We start from the raw sequence: 14,383 nt of genomic DNA, 5'->3' as shown, positions 1-14,383 counted from the left end.
ATTCTTGCCTGGAGAATCGCATGGAGCCTGACGTGCTACATTCCATGGGGTCGCAGAGTCGGCCACGGCTGGGCGGCAGCGTTAGGATTGGGAGCTGGCTGGACACACTAACTGTAGTGTACTCACAGTAGCTAGTAGTCGTGTACTAACTGTAGTCTTACGCACATCGCAAAGAAGTAGACAGCCATCATTTTTCTTTCCCTGACTTAAAAAAAATTTCTATTCCCACTTCTATTATTTGATCTTGGCTACTTCATATTTAAAGTCCTTTGATCGTTTCTACTGCAGTTCATCCTACTGTTGTAAACGTAATCTTTCTAAAATATTTTCTTCATGTTCCCTCCTGCTCTAGAGCATAAATGACCCCTTCCACCCACCCAGTCCAGACTACCTGACTTTAAATATCTTCATGTTCTGGTTCCAACCTATTTACCCACCTGTGTTTTCCAATTTTATTTCCCTAATACGACCTTTCAGGATTAATCTTCTTGACAGTCCCATTAAAATTAAAGGCCTGTTTTCCTTCTCCTTTGTCAAGTTCTAGTCTTGGTTCTCTTAATCTTTGGCCTTCCCAGTGCCATAATTGTTTATACTATAAAATGGGCATTATAAATGTGTCCTTTCTAACAGGGTTGTTATAAGAGATAATGGATAGTGAAGGCTTTAGAAAAAAGTGTGAAAAGGCCTCCACTGATGGAGGTGAGAGTGATGCTGTTGATTCCATCCCTGCTCACTACTTGTCACACTTTCTTGCTGCAGGGAAGTATGATAATTCCGTGGATGTCTACGCTTTTGGCATTCTCTTCTGGTATATCTGCTCAGGCTCTGTCAAGCTCCCTGAGGCATTTGAGAGGTGTGCCAGCAAAGACCATCTCTGGAACAATGTGCGGAGAGGTAAGAGCCACGAGCCCTGCTTTACCGACTCCCCTGGCGGGAGCACGCTGAGACCCCCTGCTCCCGCAGCACCTCCCATCCCCCGCTCTGGCCACTCCACAGCAGGACCTCATACACGTTTAAACCATCGTGGAATCCAGAAAAGACATTTAAGTCCAACCTTTCCTTCCAGGCAGCATGGTTCTGAATTCTCAGAAGGCTTTTTTTCTTTAAAATGTCTAATTCTTCAACTTCCTATGCCGGTATATTCCAGTTTTTCATCACTGTTACTATTAAGTTCTAACCTAGATAAATGCAGCTGAAGCCAAAACTTATTGCATCGTTTAACATCCTGAGCCCACACTGGGCAGTCGGCCTCGGGCTGATCATGCCTGTTCGTTGTGTCGGTCCCTTCTCGCTGCCTCTGGTCTTATGTCGATGCTCCGTTCTCTAGGGGCCCGTCCAGAACGCCTTCCTGTGTTTGATGAGGAGTGCTGGCAGCTGATGGAAGCCTGTTGGGATGGTGACCCCTCTCAGAGACCTCTCTTGGGCATTGTCCAGCCCATGCTCCAGGGCATCATGGACCGGCTATGCAAGTCACATTCTGAGAGGCCAAACAGAGGACTCGATGATTCTACTTGACAGCAGAGACCTTTCTGTTTCACTCTTTATTTTTTTTTCCTTCCCCTCACCTTTTGGCTATGGGTAGAATTTGACATTTATTCATTACAGAGAGCTCCCAAGGGGACTGATGCTTGCTGGGAAACTTGAGACCCACCCAGGCTAAGATGACTCCCAGATAGTGAAGAGTTGGATGGCTGCTTAGGCATATCCAGCAGTCCCCTGTACCCAAGCTATTTCTTTAGCCAAGAAAAAAAATCAGTATAAATCTCTTCTTATGAAATTTCAAGAAAAGTCGTACACAGTTCCCTTTTCCAGACTCTTTTAGCTCCAGCTGTAATGGGGACTCTGTGCTTCCATTGTGGAGCCCACATTCCCAACATTCTTAGAAGCCTTAGTAGTCCACACTCCTATCTACACATGGGAGGCTAGGGTTTTCTCTACCCAGAGCCGCTTTTCAGTTTACCCTCTGTGGCCTAGTTTGCTCTCAGACATTAGTTTGCTAGCAGATGCCCCATGTCTCTTGCCTGAGTAGGAAGAAGCAGGGGAGGGGCTAATGCTTAGTAAGGAGATGAGTGGTTACAGTTCATTTTTTTAAAAAGTATCAAGAAAAGGTGCAAAATATTCCTGAAAGTCTCCAGGCCAGCCACAGTCCAGATGTAGATATTTGGAAGTGTTATTTAAACACTCAGCAGGCTGAGTACAGGAATACATATGTATAACATGTGTTTATACTTTGCTTTTGTTTAATAACAGTGTCCACTAATTTTGGGTTCTTTATTCCTTGGCACCCATTATTTAAGTGATGGAATGCCATGAAATGTACTGTATTGTATATTACTTGGGAAGACACTAGATATTCAAAGAAGTCTGGCAGTTCTTGGGCTGTAGAGGGCTCCACAAGACCAAAGTCTTGAAGATTTTACCTCCTAGCTTTGGTTGTGCTCCCACGTGATGTGGTGAGATTGTGGCTGGGGTAGGAGGAAGGGTGGAGAGAAGAATTACCCTTACTATCTTCCCTCCTTCTTACCACCTGAATTAGGGAGATTCACCTCAGCCTGAAATTGATCACCTGGCCACTTTTAATGTGCTTGAAGTCTGGGCCCTTCTGTTGCTTCAGAACTGGCTGAGGAACCTTCCTGCTGAGCAGTCAGGAGACACAGTGGGGCCTGGGGCTCCAGAGTCGCTGCTGTGGCCGAGGGAGCTGGCAGCAAGGTTGGTCTGGGCAGACTGAGGGACGCACGTTGGGGTGGATTTCCCTAGACATGCCCTAGTTCCCTGGATCCTCTGCAGAGAGGGGCTCATTGAGCAAAAGCCTTTCACTTCTCTGGAAAGGAGGGCTGTGCTGGTTCTTCCCAGACCAAAGAAGTCATTTGTGACTCCCATCAGTTTTAAAGGGACAGAGCCTAGGCAGCAGCTTCTCCTAATTTTTAACACTAAAAAGAGTGAAAGGGAAGGCTGTAGTACTGCCACAGATAGAAACGCGGGACCGTACAACTCTCAGCTCCTACCTGTCAGCTCTCCGTTGCATTTTTGGTGGTTTTCTTTTTTTTTTTTTTTTTTTTTGCATTTTTGCTTGAGCTGCCAAAGAGGCATCGAGAAAGTTTTTCCCTGATCAGAGAAGTGGTTTGGGGTAGCAGGGCTGCGAAGTGATAACTGCACTGAACGACACTTTATTTTTTGGCTTATTATTTAGCACTGAGAAGCCAAGGGGGTTGGTGATTGTAATAGCACTTTGGGGAGTAGACTCCCCCTGGCCTTGCTTTGGAGAGAAGGCATGCGTGGTATTCCATCTGACTAGTCAGGAAGTTCGTACTGCATCAGAGTGGGATAAATGGCCCTCCAAGAGTCCATTGCCAAAAGAGTAGTTGCTTTCTTTGAGTTTTCAAAGCTTGATTTTTGGATTTGCTGGATCAAATACCCCACTTTTTCTTTAAAAGAAAAAAAGAGGGTTTATCCTTCTAAGTATGAGGGTGGGGTGGGTTAGGACTAGTGGGTGTTTAAGTGGGTTAGGTGGGAGCAACCTTGAGAAACTTGTATGGCAAACTCCCTTGGGGATTTTAAATAGCACTACTGTTCTTAAAAGGGTTTTATTTTTAACTTTATCTGCTTTGTTAACATCCAGTCCAGCTGAGCTGATGGAAAACAGACTGTGTGTGAACACCTGACATTGGAAACCGGTCTGGATAGCTTGTTGTCTTTTGTCTTTACGTAATGTTTTTGTGTGTTTGTTTTAAAGGACTAATGTTTATTATTACAGTGTTAAATAAAAGTGTAATATACTAAGTATGTAGAATAAAAGTGCAATAACAAGAGAAAATTACTCAGACACAAACTGCAGTTCTTACACTCTCTCCCCTCTTGTGCTCCCTGTCTCTATCCATAATATTTTTACAGCAGGACAGTGTTAATTGTGTATATTTTTAAGCCATACAACTATGGGTTAAGTCTTCATTTAGTGTAATTTTGAATGGCTGGACTTGGTTTTATAGCGTGTGCTTCTGGGATGCACACACACCAGATGTGCTGTATAATAAAGATCATATTAACATTTTAGGTTTACATCTATTTGGCTTTTGTTTTCCCTTCCCTTGCTATGTCTACCGGATGCTCCCTATTCCATTCCATTTCCACTGGGCTCCTAGAGGTCTCTCAGTTTGCCATAAAGATTGACCGAACATGTTACTCTTCCCCATGGATCACTCCCAGTCCCTGGGCACTTGACATGACTAGAGGGGAGGGCCCGGGAAGGGGAGGTAGGACAGCAGAGGAGAAGGGGGAAAAGTGAAGTGGCAGCAGTTTATTTTTCAGAGCCTCTCCTGGGTTCACACCCTTTGCACCAGCCTCTCTTTAGCAGGAACTTGCAACATTCTAAACTTGTGCACAAGCCTGGCTACTCTTTATTACACTCTTGAGACATTTTGGGCATGGAATACAAATATGGGCCTCTCTGCATTTGGAATATTTGAACTTATTTTTAGGCTCAAGCTGCTCTTCAGATTTGCTTCCTTGGCAGTGCCCAATGGACACCATCATAGGCCTCTACCAGCAAGCAGCAATCTCTGTAACCACCAGGGGCTATCAGCATGGAGCATGCCCTCTCCCAGGGGCAGGTGTGTGTTGTGTTTTGTTTTGGATTACAACATCAGACTCCATGGCTTCTTCACTTTTTGCTGTAACTGCTTATGGTTTGTTGTTCAGTCACTAAGTGATGTCCAGCTCTTTGCAACCCCAAGAACTGCAGCACGCCAGGCTCCTCTGTCCTCTACTATCCCCTGGGGTTTACTCAGATTCATGTCCATTAAGTCGGTGATGCTATCTGCTGCCCCCTTTTCCTTTTCCTTCAATCTTTCCCAGCATCAGGGTCTTTTCCAGCAAGTTGGCTTTTTTCATTAGGTGGCCAAAGTATTGCAGCTTCAGCTTCAGCATCACTCCTTCAGATAAATATTCAGGGTTGATTTCCTTTAGGATTGACTGGTTTGTTCTCCTTGCTGTCCACGGGATTCTCAAGAGTCTTCTCCAGCATCACAATTCAAAAACATCAATTCTTTGGCACTCAGCCTTCTTTAGGTCCAACTCTTACATTCATACATGACTACTGGAAAAACCATAGCTTTGACTCTACAGACCTTTACTGGCAAGGTGATGTCTCTGCTTTTTAATACACTGCCTTTGTTTGTCACAGCTTTACTTCCCAGGAGCAAGCGTCTTGTAATTTCATGGCTGCAGTCACCATCTGCAGTGATTTTGGAGCCCAAGAAAATAAAGTCTGTCACTGTTTCTATTGTTTGCCCATCTATTTGCCATGAAGTGATGGGACTAGATGTCATGATCTTATTTTTTTGAATGTTGAGTTTTAAACCAGCCTTTTTACTCCCCTCTTTTCACCCTTATCAGGAGGCTCTTTAGTTCTTCTTCACTTTCTGCCATTAGAGTGTTATCATCTGCATATCTGAGGTTGTTGTTATTTCTCCCAGAAATCTTGATTCTAGCTTGTGATTCATCCAGCCTGGCATTTTGAATGATGTACTCCGTATATAAGTTAAATAAGCAGGGTCACAATAAACAGCCTTGTCATATTCCTTTCCCAATTTTTAATTAGTCGGTTGTACCATGTCTGGTTCTAATTGTTGCTTCTTGAACTGCATACAGATTTCTCAGGAGACGGTAAGGTGGTCTGGTACTCCCATCTCTCTAATTATTCCACAGCATAGTCAATGATGCTGAAGCAGATGTTTTTCAGGAATTCCCTTCTTTTTCTATGATCCAGCAAATGTTGGCAATTTGATCTCTGGTTCTTCTGCTTCTTCGAAACCCAGCTTGTACATCTGGAAGTTCTTGGTTCACGTACTGCTGAAGCCTAGCTTGAAGGATTTTGAGCATAACTTTACTAGCATGTGAAATGAACACAATTGTACAATAGTTTGAACATTCTTTGGCATTGCCCTGCTTTGGGATTGGAATGAAAACTGACCTTTTCCAATCCTGTGGCCACTGCTGAGTTTACCAAATTTGCTGGCATATTGAGTGCATCACTTTCACAGCATTGTCTTTAGGATTTTAAATAGCTCAGCTGGCATTCTGACACCTCCACTAGCTTTGTTTGTAATGATGCTTCTTAAGGCCCGCTTGACCTCACACTCCAGGATGCCCAGCTCTAGGTGAATGACCTAGACCTTTTTTGTACAGTTCTTCTGTGTATTCTTGCCACCTTTTCTTAATCTCTTCTGCTTCTATTCAGTCCTTACTGTTTCTACCCTTTATCATGCTCATCCTTGCATGAAATGTTCCCTTAATATCTCCCAATTTTCTTGGAGAGAACCCTAGTCTTTCCCATTCCATTGTTTTCCTCTGTTTCTTTGCATTGCTCATTTAGGTAAACCTTATCTCTCCTTGCTCTTCTCTGGAGCTCTGCATTCAGTAGGGTGTATCTTTCCCTTTCTCCCATGCCTTTTGCTTCTCTTCTTTCCTCAGCTATTTACAAAGCTTCCTCAGACAACCACTTTGCCTTTTTGCATTTCTTTTTCTTTGGGATGGTTCTGGACCATAACATTGCCTCCTGTACAATGTTATGAACCTCTGTCCACAGTTCTTCAGGCACTCTGTCTACCAGATCTAATCCCTTGAATCTATTCATCATCTCCACTGTATAATCATAAGGAATTTGATTTAGGTCATTCCTAAATGGCCTAATGGTTTTCCTTACTTTCTTCAATTTAAGCCTGAATTTTTCAATAAGGAGCTCATGATCTGAGCCACAGTCAGCTCCAGGTCTTGTTTTTGCTGATTTATAGAGCTTCTCCATCTTCAGCTGTAAAAAACATAATCAACGTGATTTCAAATTGACTATCTGGTGATGTCCATGTGTAAAGTCATCTCTTTAAGTTGTTGGAAAAGGGTATTTGCTAAGACCAACATGTTCTCTGGACAAAACTCTGTTAGCCTTTGCTCTGCTTCATTTTTCTGTACTCCAGCATCAAACTTGCCTGTTATTCTGGGTATCTGTTTATGACTTCCTACTTTTGCATTCCAATCCCATATAATGAAAAGGACATCTTTTTTTTTGGTGTTAGTTCTACAAGTTCGTGTAGATCTTCATAGAACTGGTCAACTTCAGCTTTTTTGGCATGACTGGTTGGGGCAGAGACTTGGATTACTGTGATGTTGAATGGTTTGCCTTAGAAATGAGATCATCCTGTTATTTTTGAGGTTGCACCCAAGTACTGTATTTTGGACTCTTGTTAACTGTGAAGGCTACTTCATTTCTTCTAAGGGATTCTTGCCCACAGTAGTAGGTATGATGATCATCTGAATTAAGTTCGACCATCCTGTCCATTTTAGTTCACCAATTCCTAAGATGTCAGTGTTCAATCTTGCCTTCTCCTGTTTAACCACATCCAACTCATGGACCTAAAGTTACAGGTTCCTATGCAATATTGGTCTTTACAGCATCCTATTTTCCTTTCACCACCAGACACATCCACAGCTGATGCGTTGTTTCTACTTTGCCCAAATGCTTCATTCTTTCTGGAGCTATTAGTGTTTGCCCTCTGCTTTTCCTGAGTAGGGGCTTCCCTGGTGGCTCAGTTGGTAAAGAATCTGCCTATAATGCAGGAGACTGGGTTTGATCCCTGGGTCAAGAAGATCCTCTGGAGAAGGAAATGGCAACCCACTCTAGTATCCTTGCCTAGGAAATCCATGGACAGCAGAGCCTAGCTGACTACAGTCCATGGGGTCCCAAGAGTTGGACATGACTTAGCAAGTAAACCACCACCACCCACTTCCCCAGTTACATACTGGACACCTTCCAACCGATGCAGGGGTGGGGGGAAGCTCATCTTCTGGTGTCTTTTTATACTGTTTATGGGGTTCTCGTGGCAAGAATACTGGAGTGGGTTGCCATTTCCTTCTCATTTTGTATCACATTTTGTCCGAACTCTTCACCGTGACCCATCCATCTGGGGTGGCCCTGCGTAGCATGGCTTATAGCATCATTGAATTATGTAAGCCTCTTTGCTATGACAAGGCTGTGACCCATGAAGGGGTGTGTATTTATTGCATTATTATTTGTAATACTAAAAAGTTGGAGGCAGTGTTAATGTATGACAACAGGGGATGATTAAATTCTGGTTCTTACACCATGGATTGCTATGCAGCCACTAAAAGGAATGGTGTAAATTTCTCTGTACTCACAAGGGAAGATGTTTATACTATATCCTATAAAAAATATACATAAGAATATATTTAGTGTGACTTCTTTTTTTGGTAAAACCTCTTCCATTCTCCCATAACTCCAAATTATCTAGAGATCTAGTCCATCTCTGTATATGTACACAGAGAAAAGTTTGTAAGGACATATATCAAAATGGTAACAGCGGCTTTCCTAGGACAGAACATCCAACGTCTAGTGGATTGAATTTCTGTTATTGTTCATCTACTATGAACATCTATTTTTATCGTCATTTTAGAAAATGAATGAAATGGCTAATTTAGGAAAAAGGAAATATGTGTTGGAAAGACATCAGAGGCTCACAAAATCAATAGGAAACCATAAATTCAGACTCATTGAATCAGCCAGTCGGAACCGGAGCAAATTTTCATGGTGGCTGTGAAGAACGGTTTCAGTCCTGATGCGTGTGCTGCCAGGGAGGGTGTTCTCAGCTGGCCCAGCACAGCCCCAGGCCCGTGTCTTCTCTGTACTGGCTCTGGGTTGGAAGACTCCTCCAGATCCCACGGTAGGAGCCCGGAGCCTCGATCTGCCTGCTCACCAAAACCACATTCAGTGGAGAAGATGTGATTCCTGAAAGGTAATCAAAGAACTGCTAGAAAAGGAACACAGACTCAGGACAGGCTCAAGGTGACAAGTGCCTGCCGTGGGTCATCTCTTGGGCTGCTTGATGTTTATATCCACCCTTCTGGCACTCCTGGGTGGCAAGGTCAGGGAAGGAGGTTTATAGATTGGAGCCTGTGCATGGAGGGGAAACAGCCAGGTTTCCAGGAGGTTCATTTTTCAACCTCTGGGCTTGCTTTCATTGTAAGAAGACCTCCTTGGTTTTTATTCCAATTTCCTTGTTTTCTTAGCAAGGCTTCTCAATGAGATTAACCATAAAAACACTCAAGCATCCAGCAATGGGCTATAGGCTTTTAAAAAAAATCAAAGTGTAGTTGATTTACAGTTGCATTAGTTTCTGGTGTTGAGAAGTATTTCAGTTATACATACACATATTCTTTTTTATATTCTTTTCCATTACAGTTTATTACAAGAGATTGGATATAGGTGACTTCACTGGTAGCGTGGTGGCGAAGACTCCATGTTCCCTATGCAAGTGGCCCGGGTTTGATTGCTGATCAAGGAGCTCAGATCCCACATCCTGAAACTAAAGACCCTGCACACCACAGCAAAGACAAAATCCTGTGCCACAGTAAGACCAGCACAGCCGAATAAATGAATAAGTAAGAAATAGTTTCAGTTCAGTTCAGTCGCTCAGTCGTGTCCAACTCTTTCAGCACGCCAGGCCTCCCTGTCCATCACCAACTCCCGGAGTCCACCCAAACCCATGTCCATGATGGGTGATGGCATCCAACCATCTCATCCTCTGTCGTCCCCTTCTCCTCCTGCCCTCAATCTTTCCCAGCATCAGGGTCTAAGATATTAAATATAGCTCCCTACGTTATATAGTAGGACCTTGTTTACTTATTTTATATATAGTAGTTTGTATCTGCTCAGATGGGCTCCAAAATCACTGTGGATGGTGACTGCAGCCATGAAATTAAAGACGTTTGCTTCTTGGAAGAAAAGTTATGACAAATCTAGACAGTGTATTAAAAAGCAGAGACATCACTTTGCCAACAAAGGTCTATATAGTCAAAGCTATAGTTTTTCCAGTAGTCATGTACAGATGTGGAAGTTGAACCATAAAGAAGGCCTAGCATCAAAGAATTGATGCTTTTCAACCGTGGTGTTGGAGAAGACTCATGAGAGTCCCTTGGACTGCAAGGAGATCCAACCAGTCAATCCTAAAGGAAATTAACCCTGAATATTCGATGGAAGGACTATTGCTGAAGCTGAAGCCCCAGTACTTTGGCCCCTGATGGTAAAGAGCCATCTCATTGGAAAAGACCCTGATGCTGGGAAAGACTGAAGGCAAAAGAAGAGGGCAGCAGAGGATGAGACGGTTCCATACTGACACGTAGAGAAACGATGCAGAGTTAGTCTGAGACATTCTACTGACCAGGATTTGCTTACAGTTTTTAAAAATTATTATTAGATACCTGCAAAAAGTCATATTTACAAGCATCCTTGTAAATTTGTGGACCAGAACATTCCCATGGTCTTGAGGCCCCTCTGGGCTCTTCCCAGATGCCAGTCCTGATTGTGCTTCTCATTCTCTTGCTTTAAAAAAATTTTTTCCCAGATACACCCTGAGTAATACATAACTTGGTTTTACGTGTTCTTGAGCTTTACAAAAATGGTGTTACCTGTATTTAACCTTCTGTAGCTTTTTATTTTCACTCGCAAGCCTCTGATTTCACCCAAGCTAATCTGCTGTCACTGTAGCACATCCGTCTTTACTGCAGTGCATCCTTCTGACGTGCACACGTACTGCAGCTGAGCCGTTTGCTTTTTCTCAGAGAGCCGCCTTTTGGTTTGGTTGTTTCCCCATTGTATCTCTGTTTTCTGTTTCATTAATTTCTGCTCGTCTTAATTGTCTTTTTTGTTCTCCTTTTTAGGGTTTTTCTATTATCCATCCCCCATCTTCTTAAGTTGGATGCTTAGCTTATGAATTTTCAACTTTTCTTCTTTTCTAATGTAAGCATTTATGTTCAGAATCTCCCTTTAAATACAAACTATTGCTGTATCCCATAAATTTTAATCTGTAACATTTTTGTCATCATTCAGTTTTAACTGTTTTCTAATTGCCATTGTGATTTCTTCTTTGCCCCAAGTTTTACAGAGGCATGTTTTTAAGTTTCTGACTATGAGGATAAATTCCTTCTTTGTTAATGATTTATAGCAATTACATTGTGGGCAGAGAGCATGGTCCATGTGATGCCAGTTTTAAAAAAGTTGTGGGAACTTACTCTATGACTAGCTCATGGTGAATTTTTAATAAGTGTTTGTTGTGAGCACGAAAGTAGTCGGTATTTCTGTTGCTGTTTATTGGCCCGCTGATGGAGGCCGTTCCCCTCTAGCCTGTGAGCAGCTGCGGGCACCGCTGCTCTGTGCCGCTCATGTGGGGTGCATGGCAGGGATTGCACCGAGTGCTTCCTCGCCCCTCCACATCCACTCTTACCTCTCCACCCAGCTCTGTGGGCCACACCTTTTTCTCTGGGGTTTCCCATTGGGTTCAGCTGTACCAGTGGGAGTTTGGAGGGTGGCAGGAGACAGAGATTGGGGGATTTTTCACCGTAGCTCACTTCAGCTGGGCTGGGTTGGCAAAGGCTGTCCACTTCCCGAAGTCACAGCTCCTGTGTGAGGGCTCTCGTCGGGAGCTACAGCTCTGGCAGTGTACCTTCCACTAGCCATGCTTCCCGTTTCCCCATCCCGCTAGGTGCGTCCCACTGCTGTTAATCTTAGGACGCTTTGCTAATTTCCCCAAGTCCTGCTTACATTTTAAATAGCCTCTTCATTAAACTTCAGTCCCCCCTTTTGAGTATACCATCTCTTTCCTGACGGCATCATGACTGATTAGTAGCATAATTAATATTTGTTGAATAAATTATGTGAAAACATGCACAACTTTGCACAATGCAAGAGAGAAAGAACTTGGTTTTGGGGAACTGAGAGTTCAGTGAGGCTGAAGAATAGAGTGCAAGGGGGCCACTGGAAGGAAATAAGACTAGAAAGATTGGCAGAGACCAGATCACAAAGGACCCTGTAGGCCATGAGTTATGTTCCTATAGGTCTAGTTCCCTGAGACCTCTGGGGTCAATATTTATCTATAGAAAGCTACTGGGGAGATCTCTAGACCCCTTAGGATCAATACCTTAAAGACGCAAAGGAAGCAAGAGCAAACAGAGGAGAATGCAAGTTCAGTGAAGCTGCAAAGGCAGCCCCAGCCTATCCATGGGAGCTGTGGACCTTAGAGTACTTCAGAAGTGTCTACCTGGAGAGTGCAGGGCAGGAGCCTACAGCCTCTGCCACTTTAAATGTCACAGCACTCAGGAGAGGCTGGAGCTGTGAGCTGGTAGACCTTGAGGCCTGTGTTCTCAGCACAGAGTTACACCTTTTTCTCCTTCAGCTTCTGGTGCCAGAACCAGATCTGGTCATGCTTCATCATTTAGCATCATGAAGACCTAGAAAGGGTACTGAGAAGCTGGGGAAAATATCTTTGCTGTTTCCTCTTTTCTTTCCTAAGAGAGGTGATCCCTGGGCAGTAGCCCAGGAGACTTTCAGAGACAGACTTGGAGTTGGAAAGACTTTCTAAAGCACCCCATTTAAGCCCCTCTCTTACACCAGAGGATGCTGCAATCCCAAGAGGAAAGGGTGCCACACAGCTAGTTAGAGACCAGTACAAGACTAACACCCATGTCCCTGACCCCCAGGCCAGTTTTCCTTTCTTAATTATTCCCAGTGGCCCTCTGAGCTGAAAGGAGACTGGGAGATGGGCTCCTTCATCTCTTCCAGCCATGCGGTCTGGCATAACCCCACATATGGGACCCCTATCCAACGCCTGGTACTAAGCAGGTGTCTGTGGTATATGATATCATCAACCCCATGGGCCTGGGATGCTGGGATGTGAGAACAACTTAAGTAAAAGAGCTTGCTGAACCAGATGCTGAGATGAAGGGTGCAGGCCAGGGCAGGTAAGGATGGAGGCAGCCTGAGGATGTCATCAAGCACTCACGAACTGGGGGTTGGGGACTGGGGCCCCAGCTGGGCCAGGGTTTCCCTGAGAGGTAACTTCTCCCCTCCCCAGACAGGGGAGGAGGATCTTTGGCTGGACAACACGGCAAGCTAGATCCAGAAGAGCCAACTACAGCAGGAAGAGAAGGGCCTGGCAGAGCAGAGAAGGGCAGCTGCAGAAGGTATCCATTTGTCTTCGGTGGGCCTGGTGAGCTAAGCAAGGTTGGAGACCATCTCAGAAGGTAAAGCTGACCCAAGGAGCTGGAAGATTTTTGCCATTTGTTGCTTTCAGTTGTCAGCTGTTGGCTCCAGGTCCTGGACTTCTTGAGCTTATTATATTCAGGAGAGCTCTGTGTGCTGTCTTGGTGTGTGTGGTCCTAACAGATGTTTCTGAGTAATGGAGAAGGACCTGTCAGTCATAGACCTGTTCAGTGGGCCAAGCCACTGGATGAGAGGGACAAAGATTTTCATGGCAGCTTCTGGACAGAGGAAAAGTGTGGGCAGAGGCTAGGTGGATGCTGTCCCTGGTGCTGGAACCCTGGAGGGAAGGAGATTGGGATAGCTGTGCACCTACCCGTCAAGCCCGTGACTGCCTTCCCTCCCTCGTGAACCTGTACTATGTCCAGACTTGCAGGGCCTGACCATGGAACCTACCCGTATGTCCTTTGAAAACAGGATCCTGATCCTCATGCACAAGGACAAGGTGGGAGGAGGGAGGTGACTGGTGTAGCGCTGTAATTAAGCGGCAAGTCTGAGCGGTCACTACCTCTTTCCCTTCCCTACACTGTGAAGTTGGTAGGCAGAAAGGGCAGACCGCCAACACCATGGGAAAATGAGAGCATGGGTGACCGAGCTGCGACACTGCAGGGCAGGGGTGGGCAGATGGGCTGGGAGCTCAAGCCACTCACTCTCAGCAGGCTCAGTGGGACGGTAAGGCGCAGGCTTTCTGAGAGATGCTCAGCCCAGTGTCTCACCCTCCCTGGGCACACAACAAGGAACTCGAGCAAGAGGACTGCACTCTCCACGGGTCCAGGCTGAGTGGCCCCGTGCCCCAGCGTGTCGAGTATCTTACTGTCCAGAAAACATGCATTTCCTGGTGAGGAGCCCCCAGCTGCCTGCCCACATCCTAGGATTGGGAGGACATACCCATCTCCTTGGAGAAGGCAATGGCACCCCACTCCAGTACTCTTGCCTGGAAAATCCCATGGACAGAGGAGCCTGGTAGGCTGCAGTCCATGGGGTCACTAAGAGTCGGACACGACTGAGTGACTTCACTTTCACTTTTCACTTTCATGCATTGGAGAAGGATATGGCAACCCACTCCAGTGTTCTTGCCTGGAGAATCCCAGGGACAGAGGAGCCTGGTAGGAGGCCATCTGTGGGGTCGCACAGAGTCGGACACGACTGAAGCGACTTAGCAGCAGCGGCACCCATCTCCTTGGGGCTTCCCAGGTGGCACTAGAGGTAAAGAACCTGTCTGCCAATGCAGAAGACATGAGAGACATGGGTCAGATCCCTGTGTTGGGAAGGTCCCCTGGAGGT

The 14,383-nt window shown here is 45.1% G+C and overlaps 1 protein-coding gene across 5 annotated transcripts in view; it reads left to right on the top strand.

Annotated features, from left to right (window-relative positions):
* The window catches only part of DSTYK (dual serine/threonine and tyrosine protein kinase), a 59,818-nt gene extending 45,758 nt beyond the window's left edge, over positions 1-14,060 (top strand). Inside the window, exons 12-14 of one of the 5 annotated variants that reach the window (XR_009490761.1) lie at positions 760-894; positions 1,328-2,709; positions 3,620-4,050. Coding sequence is in view for 4 of the 5 variants with exons in the window: in NM_001024824.1 (NP_001019995.1) it covers positions 760-894; positions 1,328-1,515 (323 nt within the window). In the remaining variant the exon portion in view is untranslated. 5 annotated transcript variants of the gene reach the window in all.
* Positions 14,061-14,383: the final 323 nt, after the last annotated feature.

The sequence above is a fragment of the Bos taurus genome, chromosome 16 (genome assembly GCF_002263795.3).
Source record: "Bos taurus isolate L1 Dominette 01449 registration number 42190680 breed Hereford chromosome 16, ARS-UCD2.0, whole genome shotgun sequence".
Lineage (NCBI taxonomy): Eukaryota > Metazoa > Chordata > Mammalia > Artiodactyla > Bovidae > Bos > Bos taurus.
The sequence above is the reverse complement of the archived record's forward strand: the minus strand, read 5'-3'. Positions and strand labels throughout refer to the sequence as shown.